At 43.4% G+C, this 22,737-nt stretch overlaps 1 protein-coding gene across 1 annotated transcript in view; it reads left to right on the forward strand.

Moving 5' to 3' along the window:
* Nucleotides 1-22,737, forward strand: part of LOC119013496 (Na(+)/H(+) exchange regulatory cofactor NHE-RF2) — a 33,023-nt gene that overhangs the window by 8,213 nt on the left and 2,073 nt on the right. The window contains exons 3-5 of the mRNA XM_037088075.1: nt 15,823-16,044; nt 21,987-22,140; nt 22,530-22,648. Coding sequence (XP_036943970.1) covers nt 15,823-16,044; nt 21,987-22,140; nt 22,530-22,648 — 495 coding nt within the window. The remainder of the gene's footprint in view (nt 1-15,822; nt 16,045-21,986; nt 22,141-22,529; nt 22,649-22,737) is intronic.

The raw sequence follows: 22,737 nt of genomic DNA on the forward strand, positions 1-22,737 counted from the left end.
TGCCCATTTACTGCATGTCAACTGAACGTCTTGTCAACACATGAGGAGGAAAACAGGTTATGTGTCAACACGTAACACAGATATTGTGCCTTGCAGATGGACTGAAAGTTACAGCCGCATAGGGACAGACATGTTCCTGGCTTGTTTTATGGAAGTGGTCACATTTTGAGAGAGATACTGTCTCTGGTTCTCTCCTCTCCAGCCTCCCCCCGGCCTGAATTTTCCCTCTCGGTTGGTGGTGAGACCTCCACTGTATGCACACACACACACACACACACACACACACATTGTGGTCTTTTGTTGTTGTTCTTTCCAGTCCCGCCGCACTCCTGCTCGGTGTAACGCCGGGCTTGTTAGGAAGTACACGGAAAGTCGTTGCTATGGTAACAGCCAGCATCAGGATCAGTGCGCTGGAAAGACACGTGTGGAAAATTCTGGTAAGGTGAAACATTGATGTGAAGTGTGAGAGAAAGGTGAAGAGAGACAAAGAGGAAAGGGCACAGGACACCATGTCCATTATGAGTTTGACCTTTTCTTAAACTTTCCTTCGGAGCTCATGATAAGGCTCAAGTCAGGGCAGCTGTGGCTCAGGGGTAGAGCCAGCATCCCATTTGAAGGCCACTGGTTCGATTCCCCTGGCCCGCGCATCGAAGTGTCCTTGGGCAAGATAACTGCTCCTGATGAGCTGGTCAGCACCTTGCACGGCAGCCACCGCCATCAGTGTATGAGTGTATGAATCACTGTACGTCGCTTTGGACAAAAGCATCTGCTAAATGCCCTGAAATGTAAATGTAAGACAGAGAACAGCATGAATCAGTTGCGGTAGCCCAGCTGTGAACAGAACTTTGTGTTCTAATAAACTTCACTGCATCGTGTGTAGGATGTGCAGAGTCCTGTTATCATCTGTTCCCTATAGAGCACACAGAGCACACATCTGTTAAACCAGTTACAGAGAGGGGAGGGGTGTGTGTTTGTGGAGGTGGTCTCTGTGTGTCGTTGCACAGTCAAGAATGTGATACAGCTGTGTGTGACGTATAAAGGTTCATGATATATTGTGTTGTGCGCTCACACCACCGGTTTATGTGCACATTTGCGCTCGGCTATGGGAGGACACACGTGTGTCACAGGCAGTGAAACCTTAACAAACTGATTTCCAGCTAAACACCCGCTGGGACTAAACAAGTCAAACATGGAGATGAAGTGCGCAAGAGAGAACGGTTTTCACTAAATCCTCCCGCCAGAGAACTACAGAACACTCACGCATGTGCATCTTTGTAGAATTTGAGTGAAAGAGATCTGCGTGAGAACGACATGGACGGAGCGCCCAGTTTTTCAGGGTCGGGGCTGGAGGTCCGGGGGGCGGTGGTCAGGCTTAAATAAACACAAATAGTAGCATTCGTGACCTGTGAGAGGGAGCAACAGAAGAGATGTCTTTGCTGACAGTAAACAGGAGAAATACGAGACGTTCTGTAGCAGTCATGAACGCTGTGAACGTGCTGCATCAGGCGCGTGTCTGAGACGCAGCTCTTTACGCTGACATTCAGCTCTAAATAGACCCACAGCTGCAGGAGACATCATCTCTCATCTCTGTCTCAGTTCGTCCTCCGTCTCTTGCAGATGTCGTGAAGATGTTGACTGTCATGACGAGGTGAACCGCAGTAATTTCTTCATTGTGAACATTATCTTTTCACTGTTGCTCTGGTTTGCGGAACAATCATCTCTGGCCATTAATTTCTAATGGCACGAAACGAGATGATGGCTCAGGCCAGGCTCCCTGACATCTCCTCCTTGTCCTGTTCCCAACTCAGTTTCTCATTTTGCCCTGGATAATAGGAAAAAGATGTCCCCTGTCAGCTCTAATGTAACGTCACACAGCACAGGAGTCGTCTGGAGGTAGTCAGCGCCTCGGCCCGTGCGATCATCTGCGCTCCATTTCTGCCTCCCTCCGGGTTGCGCATATCTGAGCTCGTTCCTTGTTGCTTTGTGAAAACGAGGCGTTTGAGGTTGTGCTTGCAGAACAGTAGCTGTACAATCGAGGATGATGTGGGAGCATGGAAACAATGTCAAGTGTTTCCTTTTGGCAGACAGAAGGCATTTCATTTGGTTAACATTTATTTAACCTGTCATCAACGGACAAAAGTTTCCCATTTTACACAAAAAGAATATTTAGGCCTTTTCTCGGAATATCAGGCGAAATACGAGTTTTTGCATAGATTTGTTTTTATAGTGACTGAACCTTGGTTAAAGTGAGTCAGTAATCCTCTACCAACATCTGGAGCCAGCGTTCAAGAGAAAACCCCCCACCCCCCCTTTTAAATACCAGCAGCGTTACATCAAGACGCAGGGGTCTGGATTCTGTGCGTGTGTGTGTGTGTTGGAGGGAGAGTAAACCAAATTCCTGGGGTAAAAGCGCGGCCTGCAGGACGCAGAAGGGTCACAACTGGGGAAGGAGGGCGTGTGTGTGTCTGGGGGATTAAGGAACAGAAAGGTTTGAATTAGTAAGTTAATGTAGGAGGGACATGAACAATCGAGTGCATTGTATTAAATGTGTGTGTGAGAGAGTGTGTGTGAGTGTGAGCACAGCTGTGTGTCTCCATGTATTATCTCTGCATGCAGAGCTGATAATATATTCAAACGCTGCCCTTGTTAAACCAGAAGATGATGACCTGACTGTCTCTCTGTGGACATAGTTAGACAACAACAAATATAATTCTTTTACTTGGACAGCAGATCAAGTCTTTGGCCCAATCCCAGTACAGCCCTCACCCATACCCCTCTCTTTTTTTGCAAGTTCTTGTCTAGAGGCAGGGTGTCCGGATCCTTGTTGAGATAGAGCGGTAGGGTGAGCATGGCCCTCCAATCTGACAGTTTTCATATTGAAAAAAACTTCAAATCGAGGGTTATGAGAACTCTCTGCTGTTAGCTGTCAGTTGGTACCACTCCACTTGTGACAGTGCAGACTGGCAGGTTAGAAGCACAGGTTGCTGATGTTTGTCCCATAAAGCAATGCTTACGTTAGCAGTTGGTAATGAAGCAGGGTTTTTTTTGTTTGTTTTTTTTACTGATGGCATCGAATTGTGAACAAATTGTGATTCCCCGTGCTTTCCTATCTCCATCATATAAACTGTAAATGACCTTGTAATCATAATATCTTGATTTGTCATCTAAGAGACAAGCTATGAGCTGTCGACACTGCTGCTGGTTCGTCTCCTACCTTTCACAGTATAGCGCCTCCTAACCATGGAGTTCCTCAAGGCTCCGTCCTAGGTCCCCCTCTCTTGTATATAATCTTGCACCGGGCAAAATGTTACAGACTCTCCACATTTCTTTTCATTTTTATGCCAATGACACACCACTTAATTTATGCGTCAAATCAGGAACAACCTGAATTGGGTGTGTAATAGCTTCCTCCAGTGCATTGAAGAAAAGCCTGATATTTCACCCTAATCCAGTTTTTGATTGTACAGAAGTTTTCACTTTAGAGATTTAGAGAAAATAGAGACAGCTAGATTAAAACATTACAATCTCTTTGCTTTGGTTTTCAGTTGATTAGAACTGATTTTCAGGTTTCACTCATTACTCTTGAAGCAGTGCATGGTCTGACCGGCTCCATCATACACTTTTTTGTGTAGACATGTACCTGCACTCAAATAATACAGACTGATTTTGTTACCTCGTTGATCTAAAACAAATGTATACAACTTTACATTCCTACATTTCTTGGGCTTTCTGTGCCATGGAAAAGTCATCCTCAAATAAAGTTTATTATTGTCCCCCCAAACCATAATTATACATATTGTGAAGTTGTAACATTTCTTTACTGAATGCCTCCCGTCCACAAATTTTAAAGCTTGTAACCGAGAAGCTTGACCCAAATCTTCAGCATTATTTATAGATTGCACTACTTTTGTATGGCCCTTACTGGGTCAGAATATAGGAAAACAGGCCTGCCAACTTTCAGTCATCTGGGAATGATATTTAAAATCCCCTTTTCAAAACCATTAACACTCCTATTTGGTCAGTTTCTCGAGCTTTTGGATTTGGGGGCCTTTCCCAACAAATAGCATCAGTGAACATTACAACATTACACTAGCTCTGTTTCTTTATTGGTGTTTTTTTCAATCCCATCTTGTAAGTATCAGTTGTTTGATGTGGGAATATCAGTGGAGCGTAGGTCGGCTGCAGCCAGGCCGAGGATCGATCTATGCGCTGCCCACTCAGCATCATCGCCAACAAATACGAAAGAGACAGATAGAGAAAAGAAGAGAAACAAAGACAGAGAGCTTAAGAGGCAGGCAGAAAGAAATTCATCATTGCTAGACCTCTTTATAGTTTGACTGAGAAGTCCTTCAAAGCAGTGAAGAGAGCTTTGCAAAAGGTGTGCAGTTTCTGTGCTTGTGACCAGCGAGCTCACAGTTGTAACAACTGAGCTGTTTCACAGGTCTATCCATGTGTTGTTATTCTCTCTCCTGCCCAGTTCTCCCACTGTCAACCCCTTCACATGTTCAGTTTGAGTGTCTCACATCTGTGAGTGCAGCAGTACATTCCCACACATCGATCCATGCAGTGTTCACACACACACACACACACACACACACACACACAACACACTCTTGCATTCGGTCCTAGGGGCCCTCTGGCCCTGCTGTGCTCCCCTCAGTTCGCACTTGGATCGGTTCAATTGCAGCCGTCCGTTTCTCGAGTAGACGTGATTGCTATTCTGTAGATGCTTGAGTAACTTGACTCGACAGGAGGGGGAGGCTGAGTTCGTATGCGTGTGAGGTGAGGTTAGTATGCATCTCAGGAGACAGGAATCCTCGCTAATTCATTCATAATGCCTCGGAAAGTGGAGAGAGGAATTTATATCCATCTGCTGCACACACACACACACACACACACACACACACAGATACATAAATCTATTGGCCTGGTGACATCTATGAGGTCTCTGGCACAGTGCATGTTTGTGTCTCAGTGATGTCACTGCAAGTCTTAACCACTCTGGGGCCCAGAGGTTTTAAATACAGACACATAAAGATCAAGAAATGATGATTATTTTATTTATTTATGAAATGTCACAGTGTCAAAGAGTATAAGGTGACGTCTTTATATGAGCCTTACTGATATTGGATGAATGAAGCAGATGTTGATTTCTGGTGATGTTGTTACATAATAAAAGAACAATCGACCATGACACAGATCCCTTACATTTCTTTATTTTGGGGTGTTTTTTATGACAAAGTGTACTGAGTAGTACATTTAACAATGTCAAAATGAACTCATCAGTGCTGTGTAATAGAGATACTGTTTCTAAATGCCCTTAAAGCTAGCTCTCTATGCTGAAATCACTAGGTAATCAGCTACGATATTTTCACACAGGAGAAGCAAAACAGACAATTTTATCACCGGGGGGTTATTCTATTCATTTATATTTCTTGTTGATTAGTCGTACAAAAGGATAAAGGACTGATGTGTTGTTCAGTTCTTTACTTCTTCCTGTGCAGAAAAACATGCAACATTTGCAAACAGCAAGTCTGTCATTGTAATAAATTGAAATAAAAAAATTAAGATACAGTCAGAGCAGTTCCTGTCAGGTAAAGGATGACACAGCTGTTTAACATTCGATATTGGGAAAAACATTGCATATGACGACAGATACCGCGATTGTGTCTCATTTCGGCCCACGTCCAGCCATTGTACAGTAGTATTGATATATCTGAAATAAGATAACATGGTCAAGTCTTACAGGCCAAATCCAAAGTTACATTCTGTTTAACATCACAGAAGACAAGAAAATCTGTAAATACTTCCATTTGAGATGATGGATCCAGTCTACAAAATGGCTTAAGTCACTTTTGACTGAACACTCACTTCACATACACATATTTGATACTATTGAGAGATCCAAAACCCTCACCACCACCTCACTTTACTCCTCACATTCTCTGTCACGCTCTTCTCTCTCGCTCTCTCTTACTCTTAGTTCCTAACCGAGGGACGAGGGATATCTGGCACAGACTGATAACAGGGGTGTGGAGACACACACACACACACACACACACACACACACACACGCATGCATGCAAAAACATGACATCACCAACAACATCAACTGCTTTTTCGATCACACACACAGATACAGAACTGACAAGAACTCATGTGGAAATGAAAACATCTAATGATCGGTTAGAGGAGAAGTGGAGGAGAAAATAGCTGCATTCACCTTCCAAAGCTCACACCCCTCATCTGTGACACACACACACACACACACACACACACACATAGCTGCTGAGTGTATCAGCGTCGCCAGCAGCCCACACAATTTAAATTGACATTTAAATGCAAATAGGCCGAAATGTTGTATTCTGCAGCCAGTGTGTTGTAACATGAGGCAAGATTAGAGATAAGAAGGGGGGGCAGAAAGACAAAATGAGTTCAAGAATTTGGGCAGAAAGAAGACTTGAAATACCATGACATGGACGATGAGAGCATGCTGCACAACATAAATAGGAGATTAAGGAAGAATGGAGCGAAGAAAGATAGTGAGCGACAGATGGAGAAAGTGTATGCGAGGGGTTTGAACCACCTGTTGGTTTGCCTTCTTTCCCCTCTCTCCGTCTCTCTCTGTCTGTCTTTGCATAGTGCTGTGACCTCCTCATGATATGCTCTGACCGTGAGAATGAAACACACAGAGGCATGTGTGGAAATACTGTTATTGTGCAGGCTGAGACAGCTGACCAAAACCATCCTGGTGGATCGATATAGGGAAGAGCCCGTTGATGGTATGTGGACACGGGCATCGGGTGTTACTTCTGACTGTTTGTTTGTCTACATCACTGCTTTTGATCCTGCAGTGTCCACCAGCATGAAACAGGCCCAGGAAAATTCAGTTAACATCATACAGCAGGTTCTCATGGAAACTAAACCTGAGCTGTCCTGTACATAATGTGTTGCCAAAGCACTCACAAGTGTCCCAAAAATGAAAAAACTGACTCAGTTGTGGTCCTGTGTGGCCTTAAATGTGGCCGTTAGCTATTGGTAGGAAAATACGGCGAGGGACAAAAACAAGATTTGACCTTAAACATGTGATTCATACTGAAACTTTGATGCAGCATGTTGTGTGGATCCTTAGTAACACCATCTCACTAATTCCACGCACAGCCTGTTAAAAGCCACAGCTGACCTGAGAACAGACAGAGCCAAGACATGCCAGCATCAACAAGGCATATTTGATTGGATTGGATGCAGTTAGCAGCACGGTCGTAGTCGTGGTTTTTACATCTGTTCTTGACATTGCTATTTTGCACGTGGGCTAGAAGAGCAACCTCTGTGCAAATTGCATAGCACATTTTTCCACATTTCATTGCTGACACAGTGCATTTTATCAACAGGGCTCCTCAGTTTTACTCCTTGTTTCATTGCTTTACTGTAAGATTCATGTATTGATCTACTTCTCAAGTGTGTGATTGGGTCATGGAGACAAAATGTCTGATGATTTTGATTGTATACTTTGTTCTCCTGTAGTGATTTTACACTCAGTGAGGGAGTTCAACTTCAAAACACTCAAGGGACAGATAAACCTTGACATGTTCACGTGCAGAGTGGTGCAACGTCCAGTTCCCCAAAAACAAAAATGTGTTTAATGCAATGTCTTTAAAATCTTTTAAAATATAGACTTCTCTATAGCATGAACTGACACTAAGGAGGTGCTTTTTGTTGATGTTTGTATATTAAGTCAAGCTGAGCGCCTTCACATCCATCATGATCTCAGCTGCGCTCGGTGACAGTTCGGCCTCCGGTAACGACACCCTTCACCGTATGTTTACGCTCAAGAGGTTTGCAGCGGATTGCAGCTTCAGCCCCGCAGCTCTTCGGTCAGTCTGACAGTCGAGCTGCAGGCACCTTGAACAGCTGGTAAATGACAACAAGCGTCAACATCCATGCCCATGCAAACGTTCGAAGGATTTTACAAGCAGCTCATTATGACACTTTCCCTCAGCATTAATGACGCAGCCGCTGGCTAATCAATTGGTGAATGCAGGAGAGTAAATACAATCTTCTTCTTTACACAGTCCAGCAGCGTCATTTATCTTCCCTCTATCATTGATTTTGCACTCTTTGATCTTTGTAGAAGAGAAATGTTGCCTCTGCCCATTTGAAGTCAGCTCACATCTATAAACGGAAATTGTTATGGTCTTCAGCTCTTCTTGAATAAAATATCCCTCCAGCACATAGCTGCATGGAGACAGGCAGTGAAATGAAGGCATGACGTTGGCCTTTACATCATGAAGATGTTTGTTAACACCGTGCACACACACATTAGTGATGATGACTGATGTAGGGTATGAAACTCTGACTCTGGAGCATTGTGAGTCATTATAAACAGTGACTCGTGACATGTTCAGCTCCCGACTTTTACAGAATGTCATCCTGTTTACTCTCCTACTGGCCTACTCTGTTTTAATCGTTTGTTTATTCCTGCTGTTTGGGAAATTTCCCTTGTCACTTTCCTGTATCAAGTTATATGATAAGATTGATGACATTCACATATTTGGCCCTCTAGTCCTTCTATTGCTCAGTTATGTGCACATTATGTCTCGTTTGTTAAACAAAGACAAAAATGGGAATGGGAAAATGTCTGCGTTCTGTAGAGTGGACAATATTTTTGTCGGGACAAGTTGCCAGGCAAATGGCGGAGACACTAAAAGGTAAATAATTTGGAGGGCGATGATGATAAACACAGAACTTTCTGAGGCCGGGGTTTGTGTCCCATGTGAAACCAAAAATCTGTGTTGTAATATTATTTTAGACTTGTTTACTTGTTACTGTAACCTGTTTTTGTGATTGTAACTTCATAGTTGAAGTTAGTTGGTTATGTTGAGGCAACAAATCTACTTGTTTTGAAAAAGTTGCGAGAAAGGTCATCGTTTGGTTTGAAGCAGACCTTCTCACACCTTAATCACATTCTTTCCGGCAATCTCAGGGACACCTTGCAGCAACCAGAACTAGCCTATTGTAGCACCATATGGGGGCGCAAGGCAGAAGACTGTTTCTGGAACAAAATAACACTTTCCAGCAAAGAAATAGTCGACCGCACGACCCCTGGTAAAACAGCTGTTTCCCCATGTGTTCATCATCATTATGCTAAGCTAAGCTAACCAGCTGCAAACTATTCTTTTAATCCACTAACTGCGTGTATAACAGCAGGGGCTCGACTTTGCATCTTAAACCTGTGGGGTTCTGGCGAGTACAGTACAGTATGACAGTGTGTTCATGCCTAACACAGTGTATCAGTTTTCCAATCTGATCATGTTTCTCCTTGGCTCCTGCTCCTTGCTTGACCCATCCTTTTTTTTCCCAGAGGCCCATTTACTGTTGTTTCTTTACTCTCCTCCGTCTCCTTCACTCACTCCTGAGTTATGATCTCAGGAAACACTTAAACAGCAAAGTAACGTGCACACACACACACACACACACACACACACACACACAGTGCAGCAATGCAGGGGAGATTGTAAACAGATCTCAGCAGGTCTTGTCCTGGTAGAGCAGCGCTGGACACACAAACACACACACACACAGTTAACCAGTTACGCAACACACCACAGCAACAGTGGGGAAAAAACTGTTGGTTATCGAGATCTCTCGTTCTCATGTTACCTCTGCTCTCTCTGGTGCTGCTCTTCTTCCTGTCCTCCACACACTTATCCTCTCCTCCTCGGTTGGCCCTTATTCTCTCTCTGCTGCTGAGTCCAAATCTCTTCCGTTGCTGACTCCTGTCACTTTTCTTTTTTTTTTCCGATTCCCTGTCCTTCATTTTCATTTTTACAAGCTCCAAATCCCTCTCTGCTTCTCCCCAGCTGCCTGTCATTTCCCGTCCCACTCATTTTCTTCGCCGCTTGAGCAACACTCTTAAAGCAGCTGCATGTGGGGCAGCAGACCCAAACACATATAAGAACACGCTAACAGTCTGAGGGTAGAGCTGCATGGTCAGAGTGTCTGACATGGAGCAATTTTCTTAATTTGGAAAAGGCCTTTTAAATGATCCTCATGTGGCCTTTGCTAACACTTGAAAAGCAATGGCGCCTGTGCGCCACGCTGTCACGCGAACACAGAGCAGTGTCGGCACAAATAAAACTGAAACCACAAAATCTGAGAGAAGACATGCTCGTAGGCCATGTTTTCCCCTCGGCTAATATTGAAAACTCAATGGAAACCCCACCTCTCCTCTGTGACAGATGGAACTGGCTTTACTCGTTCCACTGCTGTCCTCACGGCAACCGGTTGCCAACCATGACATCAACTGACATGCTACTGTTGTTTGTACTCCACCGGCGTCATGCAGCGTCAGCGATGTTTCCTTTCAGTGCGCCGTGTTTAATGAGATTTTATCGGTGTCATAGATGAACTCTGGCTTCAGGCCGAGAGAGCGTAGGCTTTTCTGCACGAAGGGAAACGTCCCTTTGTGGACGTTTTAATCATCTTGTCAATCTAGATGCAGCGATGTAATTTACAGGGTGTAAATCAAGATTGCTCCGTGTTCAAATTACATATATGCCAGCAAGCGTGACATGATTCATTTTGTTTGAAAAGAATGTTTTAATGCGTCAGACATTGCAGTCAAGTGTACTATCACTTAGTTCAGCACAGTGACTGTCAATTAACCCATTAAATGGTCTATCTATCTATCTATCTATCTATCTATCTATCTATCTATCTATCTATCCTCCCTTTGGTAATTGTTGCTAGAGCTGTCAACAGTGAGCAGAGCAGGGATGAGCAAAATTCTTGTAATGCTTTTTCAACAATGGGTCAGGAAACAACAGCAGGCCGTCGCTAACTGACTTTTTCATCTGTAGCTGGCTAGCATAAGCTAATGCTAACACTGCCTGCCTTTGACTTTTAACTGATTTGTTTCTACCCGTGTCGTGGTAATAAGTCCAGATCGTCTCTCAATTGTCTCTGATAAAGAGAGCAAGTAATGGAGATCCCTGTCTTGAAACTTGTGTATGTAAAAAAAAAAAAAACTGTTCAGCACTTGTTCACTCATCAAGTTGACCTACGAAACTTTGGAGACAACTGTCAAATTCAGCAACACTGAGCGCAAGAAAACAAAAAGGAAACGATGAAGTATATCGTATTGTGATATTCCCAGATGAGTCTCACTGAAGCCTCAAAGCCCCAGAACAGTGATTAAGGACCTATTGATTTGAGTCATGTAAGAAAAAGTGAGACAGCTATCAATGTTCCGGGGTTACAGTGATACATTTGAATGTGTCCTCCTACTTGATTGGGCCTTTACTGCAGCAGAAGTCTGTTTTCAGCACTGTAGGCTTATGGTAATTTCTGCATAACAAGCCCAGCTGGAAAACAGACTGTTGATTCCAGTGGAACGTTTCCAATCTGAGGGGGGAAAAAAAGAAAAAACATTAACAAACTGGGATACAGTTTTTAGCTCATGAAAGAGGTCTGGTCGAGTGATGGAAAGTCAAAAAAAAAATTTCATCAGGGCCATGGAACAAAAACCAGTGAATGTTCTTTGAGTTTAACTATAGACTGGATTTCCCCTCAAAAGTGGTTTGACACAATGCTTTCTTGTTTGTTTATCCTGCTATCCTGCCATCCATTCACTCGCAGATGTCTCATTTATTCTATATGTATATATGTTTGTTTTAAGGGTTTCCTTTAGTTTAGTAGAATTCAGTATAGTAGATGCACATATACATATTGTATGCTGACATGCTTCAGACCTTCAGGCCACATCTGCATTCAGCAAACCAGACTCAGCAGGAAAAATAGCATACTTTCGAATCGGGGTTGAACGGAAACTTGACCTCCTGATCTAAGAATGGGGATATTAGGTTAACGATAATCCCCTATGGGAAGCGTGCAAGTGAAAGCGATGTTGACAATATGCCTTACACGCACGCACACACACACAGGATTTGAAGATTCTTTGTAACAACTCAGTACACACAAACACACACGCATGCATGCGCGCCCAGACACATTTGAGCCAGCCGTGAGCCAGTGATCCTTGGCTGTGAAAGGGTTAACAGCGGTCACGATCCATCCATCGCAGTAGGCCGCCGCTCAATTATTCAGCAAGCTGCGATCCAGTTTCATCATCTGCCATCGTCACTGCCAGCGGTCGCACAGAGAGGGAAATATACACATGTGCACAGATAGACACACAAATTAAACACGCAAACTGGCCTCACACATGCAGTCACAGACACATGGAGACACGGCAACACTGCTAAATTAAGTCAAAGTTAGTTATGTTCTAAATAGTTGTCTAGTCAGAAAAATCCCACAAAAAAAACACCAAACTGGGTCAAATATCAGATATCAGAATCACATATCACAATATGTTAGATCAAATATTCAGTATTGATACTGCATCATATTGTAGGGATGACCATTGGTACTTTCACAAACACGAACACAATGATATAATAAAGAATCATCAGTCATGTGTGATGTAATTATCAGGCGTGTAAAGGCAAATGTTACGACAAGTAGAACAGTCGTGATATAATGATATCCAAAGTCTCGGACTGTATGTAGTCACATGTCACGATAACCATATAAATTGTTTGGGTATTGCCCGGCCCTTATTTCCAGGTCAAATGATTCTCAGTGGTCACAGGTGTTTATCGGCTTCAGTTCCACTTGGCAGCGATGGAAACAAACACCAGCGTGTCCCCATGTGCGAGTTTTTTTAAACATATACGATACTTAAGAGTCATTTGACCTGTGAATGAGTGCAGATTGTACCTTTTCCCCACTGAAGACAAAAGTTGGATGTTAAATGCCAGGAGTGCTATGATACACATTGACACAAAGGGGGCGGAGATTAGTGAAAGATGAATTCCGTGTGAATTTTTAGACATTTCATGTCGGAATATGATACGCAGCGTAATCACAGTCAAATCTAATGTAATCCAAGTTGCGTAACCCAACCACAGAGTCGAACATCGTACAGTGTTGTGTGTACATGGCTCGCTCCCCCACACGTAGACCGGCAGAAACAAAGGCCGATTGTGACAGGAAACCGAAGGAATTCATCGGATGGCACACGTCTCTCTGACAGCACATCCTCTCAGTGCGCTGCAGTCAGACGCTGGGGTCAGGACATGTGTGAGTGTTGCGCCGGGGCATCAAGCTCTGCAATGTTCTGCCGTGGGCGTGAAATATTCTATAGTGGTGTCCTTATAGGAACACGCCCTGTTTTATTGCAGAATTTTCCGCATGGACTTGTTTTTAGCAGTGTGGGGGGGGCGGGACGTGGATTGTGTGCTTTCCCAGCAGCTCCCGCTGCGTCTCCTCCCATTGGAACCTTTGGAGAAAATGTCCAATGCTGATAACTGACTGCTTTCCTGCTTACGAACTAGATTGCTGACATCAGGGGAAAATCTACATCTCATTTCTGTCTCTCTCTCTCTCTCTCTCTCTCTGTCTCATCAAAATATTTTTCACAAAAACCATGAAGTTCTCAACACCCACAATTCAAACAAACACGGTGACCGCGTTCCATTTGATGGCCTCTCGGTTTGGAGAAGTTGTGTGGCAACTCAAACCCTCCCTGGCTCACATCGTTGGAACCAGGAGTCTTGGTCCTTTCACACTCTCCCACAAAAGTCAGACATCTGCATCCACCCACCACCAGTGATCGGAAAAACGATGCACGCAGGGTCACGTTATCACTCTCAGTCTCTGAGACTTGTGCACAATTAAGCTTGTGCAAATCAAACCCGCGGCGCTAAATGACCAAATCAGTGCGCACCAACGTCAAAGACTCCAGTTTTAAGAGATGGCACGGGCCCCAGGGGGTGATTAGCGGGGTGCGGACATGCATTGAGAGGCAGTCGGAGGTTAGATTGGCAGACACTTGCGTCTCCCCCACATAATGACTCCCAGCTGTGCTACTCTCTCTGTTTATGTTAGAGGAGTTCCACTGCGAACTCTTTCCCTCCCCGTCGTCCTCTAACTGGAAACGTCTGTCATCTTGATTTTTTTTTTCTACACGGCTCTGCCTCTCTGTTTATCTGTTTATCAAGTCTGCTGCGTCTCTCCGCATACTCTTAACGTGACTGTTTCTTTTCGTGAACTCTCTTTCTCAATCCTCTCGCTGCATCTCATTTTCTGTCCCTCCCACGCGCACTCTCCCTCCTTGCCTGTTCCCTCTCTCCTCGCTCTCTGTCTGCCATTTTTCTCCTTTTCGCCCAGATCCCAGGATGCTAGTACATTCGATTGGAGATGTATTTTTCTCTCTCCCTAGCACTTCCTCTGCAGCCAGGAAAAGGAGGATCTGGAGGGACTCGTGAGAGTTGTTGTTGCTCTTCCTCTTTCCCTCTCCTTCCTCCTCAGGGCAGGCCGCCCAGATCACAGCTACCCGAAAGAATTCAGAGCCTGAAATTAAATCATACATTGCCATCTGTATTATTATTTTTACAGTTTAGTGGCAGAAAGCAGAGGTACTGCTGTAAACACGTAGTTCTTAAGCTGCATTTGCAGTAATACCTTACAGTTTTTAAAATGCTGGCATCCTTCTTTTCTGTCAGAATAAATCAGAAACCATCTTCTTCTCTCTGTGCACTGTAGTACCTTTGTCTCTCTCTCTCTCTCTCTCTCTCTCTCTCTCTCTCTCTCTCACCCTGCCCACATACTCCATATGTATTTTTAGCAGGCACAGGCGGGACTATGATGGAAGCTTCACATATGCACTGGAAACTTCTCACGTTGCGTAATGCGATTGCAGATCTGTCGCGTGCGCGCAGCACGTAGACTCCTCTCTGGTCGGCCAACACCAGCTCTACCTGTGCATTACCTCTGCAGATAACATCCGAGGTTACGGGGTTCGCAGCCGATGCTATCATCCCTCGCACTGCACGTGTAGGCGGTAAATCAGTGTGATCACGCCGTAGAGCTCGAGGCGCAATTATACAGGTTTCTATAAATGTCTTGGTCCGGGCTGTTGGACGTGTCAGTGATGTGCTGCAAATGGACCGCTCCGGTATAATAAAATGTGACATCTATTGTGCAACTCAATGGCAGCGCAGAATGAGATCATTAAAAGGAGATCTCGCATCACATTCACTATATAACACATTATTTAGTGCACTGAATATGATTTGCCGTAACTGCATTCCCTCACAATACAATGCAGGCTTGAAAGGTGTTTTTCTAGCCACCTGCTTTGTTCACGTGCTCCGCAGATGACAGAATACCTCTCGCCCTGTCTCTCTACAAATGACGCCATGTTTAAGCCTCTTTTATAAGCCTGCAAGCAATGTGAATACCAGTAAAGGCGTATTTTTTTAGAGACCGCCTAACTGAGAGTGACCTCTCTATCGAGCTCTTCATCACAAGCCAGTGGATGAACCTTTGCATTTTCATCTAATACTAAAATCCCCATTGTATTGAGCCATAGTTGTGTAACGTTAGTGAGTCACACTGTACATGAAAGTTGTTGTCACTTTGATAAATGGAAAGCTGTGCTGTTGTTATGTGAGCATGCTGCTTCATCTGAGCCATGCTGGTGAAATTTTTTAGCGCTGGTAATGTAGCCCTCAAATTGCACTCCATATAAAAAGATTATATAAATATACATATATATACATATATACATATACATATACATATATATATCATCTATAAATAGATGATATATATAATTATAAAAAGAGTGTTGACAGTACTGTATGTGAAGCAGTTTGTTCAGAAATATTCTCCAAACAAACTCATCCCCAGACTGATCGTTTGCAATTCAACTCAGTAGTGAATTGCAAAATCACACACTCTTTTCATCTCTTCCAGGAGGCTCTTGTCCAGGCTGAAGCCCAGCCCCAGCCCCAGTCACGGCCCCAAGTCGACCCATCCGAGCTCGTTCCACGTTTGTGCCACCTGGTGCGGTCTGAGACGGGCTACGGCTTCAACCTGCACAGTGATCGATCCAGACCCGGACAGTACATCCGCTCGCTAGACCCAGGATCAGCTGCAGACCACGCCGGGCTCCGGCCTCAGGACAGGCTGGTTGAGGTAGGATGGAGGAGCCGTAAGAACAGTAGCACCCGGCAGTATAATATATTCCAATACAGAGGTACTGCAGAAAGTAGTACTTGTGTTGGACTGCACTAAATTGTCATTCCTTAGATATGTACAGATCTGAACAGGTACAAAGAGCATCTACATTTTTGCAGTAATGTTTGTCCATTAATCTAAGAACCGTCTCAAAAGTGCATACTAAGTTGCCAAGGTGGCTTTTCAGATTTCGGTCAAAAGCTGTCTCATTTTTTATTATTATTCTCCTGTTTGGTTTTTAATATGGGATTAAAGGACAAGTTGCGTTTCGGTCATTTCAAAATTGTTATTTCTTTGGTTGGCGGCTGAACTTACATACATACACGTGACAGTATTATGAGTAACGGAAAACAATTTCACACGTAAAATGAATCAATCTCAATGATCCCTAATGACTTACTATGCAGTGGGTTGAAACAGCAGAGCTGAGCAGGGGAATGATGTATGCATGCTAATGAGGTGATACTGATGAATGATCCCAGGTTTATCTACTACATGTCAGAGAAGAGTATGATGTACCACCTGTGAGAAAACTTTGGAGACGTGTGGTTTTGTCTGTGTAGGTGTGTTTGTGCCGTGTGTGTGCATGTGTGTGTGTGTGTGTGTGTGTGTGTGTGTGCGTGCGTGCGTGTTGCTGGTTGCCCACACTCGCTGATTTTGCACATGTGCCCACATTTCCAAACAACCATCCAATCCATTACCTTCATATAAATCTATGTGCGCTTGGATCTCCCTCTCTCAGCCCTTGATTCTATGACACAGCAACGCACTGTACCGCCCACCATTTTACAGGGAAAGTTATTTAAAGTAATTTACTTGTGCTTTCAAACCACAAAACAAATATGTGAGGGAAATACTGTGTTTTTACAGTGGTTCAAAAATGTTTCTATATCATTAATTAACGTTTGTCTCATTTTTAGAACAAAGCTGTAAGGATAGTCTAAAAAAACTGTAGTCTAAAGCTCTGTGTCATGGATTCTTCCACATTTGATCAAATACAGATGTGACCCCCATCTATATACACTGTCACAGCTGTAACTAAAATGGCAGCAGTCACACTTGTGTCTACTGTCAGGCCCCTGTCTTAACAATAACAGGACCGAAGCCTGGACTCAATCTTCACCCTGTGTGTCAGACTGGAGAGGCCGGTCACAGGGGAGAGGAGAAGTTCTAAATCAGTCCGATGGCAGGAGCTGACATGGGGGAGACGTGGGGGAGGAGGAGTGTGTTTATGTACCTCTCTTCTCTTAAAAGATTAAGAGATATAGAGACAGATAGTGTGTTGGGGTTGAGAAAAGAAAAGAATGGGCAGCGAGCAAAGACGCAAGGACAGAAAAGAGGGGTATGTCAGATACTGTAAAGGTTAAAGGTCATTTGTTCCAAAGTCTGAAAGGGGTTAGGAGGTGGGTGACAAAGAGCACGGGTGCTCTGTCAACTTTCCCCTTGTTAAAGTAAATACCACATGCTGGCAGTGATATCATTCATTATAAAGTAAGTTTTTTTTCATCTGAGCGTAAACACACAACTTCCACCCTTCATTCCCATGACCTTTGCCCTCACTGGCTGTACATCAGGGCCCAGGCCAGGCAGCAGAGCAGGCCAAAAGGATCCCAACAGGGTCTGATCGTAAGGTTAAACAGAGTTCCTTAAAGAGCTCCTACATTGTAGAGGAACATACTTGTCCTGTGTTTGTATGTTTCAGACAACTTTCCTGACAAGTTAATGATTATTCGCTTACCCTCCAGGCACCTGTTGGTTCCATCAACAAAATAATCCCTCATATAGTGTTTTGCTAAAGGTGAATTTAGTGTTTCATGGTAATCCAGTTGAAGGAGGAACTTTTTTAACAATGTCTCACAATGTCTCTCCAATGACCAGCTGACCATTAAGATATGGTATACTTCTAAGAAATTCTAGAAAAATATCCAACGCCGGAAGAAATTAACACAATAGTGTGACATAACATTTTTGAATTGAATTTTTGAACAAAAATTAAACAACAATTGGCTTTTTTTCACAGAGGGTTATGAGCTTTAGAGATTTAAGGCTAGCAGTATCCCCTGTGTCCCATCTTTCTGCTAAGCTAAGCTTATTGGCTGCTGCATATTTACCAAACACCAATGACAGCAGCATCAATCTTTTCTTCTAACTCTCCGCCAGAACGCGAATAAGAGTATTTTCCAAATTGCCAAACTATTTCTTTAAAGATTTTCATGTTGACAAATGTATGATGGTCCTATAACTGTAGCTGTGATAGGGAGAGTCGAGCAGATGTTCGTTGATCAGTGCAGTTGTCGATCACACTTCAGCAGCAGTCTTGGCATTAGAACGGGCTGATGTTCTGATGCTCCTCTGGAACGTTAAGATGGCTGTGGAGAGTGTGTGGGAACATCCTGTAACAGGTCACCACATCTCTCCACAGAGAGATAAATTGAAGATCACAATTACAGGCTCACACACAAATTAACTGAAAGTTACTGAAGACAGTACTGTGCCAAAGTCAGTACACAGAGGAGTTGTATTTGCATGGTGTGCATGTGAGATGATCATAATAGCTGCTCAGTTTAGTGCTGAAACTTCACAGATAATTAATTATTAATAACTATGTTTATGTTAGTTGCAATCCAAGTTTAGTGGTTCCTAACAAACAAAATATTCAAATTGTGAGCACTGATTTGAAACATTTAGGAATCAGTTCACTGTAACTATTCATGTATTTTGTTTATTCATGTATGGGGGAAAAAAAAAGGAACTGTAAGTTTCCTGTTTGTGTAAAGCTTTGCACTGTTTTTATTGACCTTATCTTTCATTTCCTGTGGGATTCTGTAAAGTAAACACTTTAAGTGTTCTGGCAAATATGAGATTTCACGACACAATATGAGACTACTTTATCTCTTGTTTTAGTTTTCTTTGGACCAGAAAATCCCTATTAAGGTAGTTATAAGTGTGTGTGTGTGTGTGTGTGTGTGTGTGTGTGTGTGTGTGTGTGTGTGTGTGTGCACGTGAATGTGTGCGTACGTGCTGATAATTGCAACCGTCTCCGACCATGCGTCAAGACAGCGCTTGTGTTATCTGTCAGCAGCTTGTTAGAGAGGTGAACAACCATGACAGATCTCTCTCTCCCTCTCATGTCTCTCGCTGTCTTTTTCTCTCACCACGCCCCATTACACTGGAGGTGTATCAGCAGCGAGCGCTGTAAAGAGCACGGTGAGAGCTCGGCTTGTTGCCGATGTTTTGGCAGACACCAGTGAACGCCTCATCGGTCTCTATGCTCTGCCTGCACTCAACAGTGTACACTTGGTGGGACCTCTTACAAACTTATGGGTGACAATAAAGAGTATACAAAAGGCCACCACACACACTTTTACAAATGTTTGGTCCAGACAGAAACATCTCAACAACTATTGGATGGATTGTCATGAAGTTTTGTATCAACATTCATGATTCTGAGAGGCTGAATCAGAATTACTTTACTGATCACATTTCTGGACGTATCCAGTTTAATATCTCTATCTATCTACATGATGGATAGGCACAAAATCCCAATTAGCCTGTTTGTTGACTTAATTGTCATAATACATTAACGCATTCATGTCACCTGTATAACAAACTTGGTTCTTCTTGTGCCATCATTAGGTTGCAAGTTCACTTTGTCCCAAATTCTGATTGATGACCAAATACTGCAAAACTAATGGCATTCCCATCAGCCAAATTTGTACTTTGTATGTTGTGCTAATTAGTAAATGTTAGCATGCTAACAGGCTAAACTAATGGGGGCGATGGTAACATTGGTAATGGCATTGATGGTACCCACTTAGCATCAGCAGGTTACTGCTGTCACTGTGAGCATGTTAGCATTCTGAGGTTCTCTGTTAGCTCAGAGCTAGGCTGTGCCTGAGAACGGCCTCACAGAGCAACTAACTTGGATGTTTAGTCTTAACTGTCGAAATGTTTTTTGGACTGAATCGATGAAGCTCTGATGCTGCAATGAGTGATTTTGCAGTGTGGGTAGGTGACGGAAAAATGTATCCACCATTTTACAGCCACTCAAGTGTGAAACATGATGTTGTAATTAAATAAATTGGCCACTATGCCAAATTGGCTTTTATGTCTGGTGCACTTCATGGGAAACAACATTAATTAAGGGACGCTGGCAATGAACAAAATTGTTTTCTAAAAGCCCATATCCATTATTTCAATAAAGAAACAGTAACCCTACTGAGTCTCACTCTTTCCACTGATGAACATGACAGCTGTTCTGGGAACAATATATTTCTACTAAATTTCACCAAAATAAGTGGAGTAAATTTGAGTGGGGGAAAAAAAGCTGTTCAGTCACTGAATCACAGATTATCTATAACAGCTTGTTTTACAATATCCTGGAGTTTCAACTGGCTTCAGCTCGTGTCACATCTAGGTGGAGGCTGAAGAGTTAGAAGTCCCAAGCTGCTCTTAGACACACACACACCACTTCAAAAATGTGCCAGTGGGCTTCAGGTGGCTTTGATGAGACACACACTTAAACACAAACTTAACACACTCACTCACACACACACACACACACACACACACACTTGTTCCCTGAGGAACATTCCCATGAGAAATAAGCTCCTGCACTGTTCCTGCATCGTGTATTAATTAGCCCAGTGGGCAGAGAGCAGAGTGTATTGTCTTGTGTGGGATGGACTGTTAATGAGGGGCTGTGAAACATGACACAACACCTGTTGTTTGGCTGAACACAAAGATGCTTGTTCTCTCTCGATCTGTCTGTCTGTGCCTCTGCCTGACTGATGTCTGTTTTTCATGTCCGCCTGCCTGTCTGTCTGTCTTATCTGTCTCTCATGGGAAGAAAGAATAGATGAGAGATTTTTCACATGAAAGAGAGAAGGTGTTTTCCACCTGTTGATTCCACCTCTTCCAACTTATTTCTGGTGCTGTTTCCCTTCCACTGTCTCAATGTTGATGTTGCTTCTCTCTCCTTTCTTCCAGGATCGACCTATGAAAGTCTCTTTCGTTGCGCCTATTTTCCACATTTATTTTCCTCGTCCACAAATTCAAGCAAAAGCTCATTTCTGCACATCCCATCTTGTCATAAGCAGTGAATTTTAAACAAATTCACCCTCAGGACTCTGACACCTGAGACCAACACAATAGCCGGAGCCTAGGAGAGCGATCAATAATTGATTGTGTACCAACACTAACTTGGCGCGGTGCACCTCTACCTGCCTCAGAGAGGCCGAGGTCTAGACAAAGCTGTCGAAGCGCAGGCCTCCAAATGCACGCGGCATCTAGATAAGAGCAATAACAGGCTATTGTGTTTTGCAAGCAAGGTGTAGAGACAAGGGCAATGTTGTCACACAGATGGTCAGTCACATGCACACATATTCATTGTGTCCCTCTGTGCAGCTGTGTTTTGATTGTTGGAGCGTCTTTCAGAAAGTCTTCTTTTAATGTGTCACATCAAAACCTCCCACAGCTGTGCGCACATCTGTGAAGAATGAAGAATTCATGATTGATGTCAATAGTTTGGCTACCACTGAGTAGAGTGGTCCAGGTGCTCTGAGAGTCCTGCTGAACAGTGGGTTGTCAGCATGTTGTTGTATGGCTCCACCTGCTGGCAGAAAGAGGTAATACAGGCTTTCAGGAATGACGTGAAGTAGGTTAATTTAGGCGATTCTTTCAAAATAAAAATTCAAAAATGAATGAATAAATTCAAGTCAAGCTTTTCAGTCAGCCGCTGTGTTTACCAAAATATGTGGTGTGTGTACCTACCATGGCTGCCTGAGGGTTTATAAAATCATCTGTCCAAGTTATCACAGTGTATATTGTGATACAAAAAAAAAAGATATATAAAGATACAAAACACAAAAAAAACTGTCTCTTTTCTCTGTGTTCTCCAGGTAAACGGCGTGAACATCGAGGGCATGCGGCATGCAGAGGTGGTGGCCTTCATCAAGAAAGGTGGAGATGAGACATGGCTGTTGGTGGTGGATCCGGACACGGACGAGCACTTCAAGAGGAGGGGGGTTGTCCCCACCATCAACCATGTCAGAGGTAGGACTATACTAACAGGAGGCGATGTATCACGTAGAAAGTTTAACTCTGAAGAGGGTTGAAGTCACGTCATATCACAAATAGATGGTGGGTGTTTTGCAGCAAAGTGATGCTGTTACCACATTCAGTTAGCATTGTTTTTTATATATATATATTTATATATAGGCACTAATTATTGGAACACTAGAAACAAAGTTGAGTATTTACATTTTCTGCTACTTTCTACTTATAGAAATATTGTTCTTTTCACACCACTAAAACTGACTTTAGTTACTTTGCTGATTTAAATGAACAAATAACAAAAAAATCATGAGGTATCACTGTACAGAGATCATGAAGACAATCTGTATTAGAGTGTAAAACAGCAGTCTGTGGGCTTTTGTGTGCAGACTACGATGGTCCATCCATATCCAACGGCTCGGCCAACCCTCAGATCAACGGCAGCTCCACCACGCAGTCCATCAGATCCACGCGCTCCGACCTCAGCAGCCAGGGCAACAGCACACAGGTGGGTGTGGGCCTTCCGTGCGTTTGGTCTTTGGTCCCTAACATGAAAATCAGAACCCTCAACCCTTCTATCTGTCTTTCTATCTTCAA

This window comes from Acanthopagrus latus, chromosome 23 (genome assembly GCF_904848185.1).
Source record: "Acanthopagrus latus isolate v.2019 chromosome 23, fAcaLat1.1, whole genome shotgun sequence".
Lineage (NCBI taxonomy): Eukaryota > Metazoa > Chordata > Actinopteri > Spariformes > Sparidae > Acanthopagrus > Acanthopagrus latus.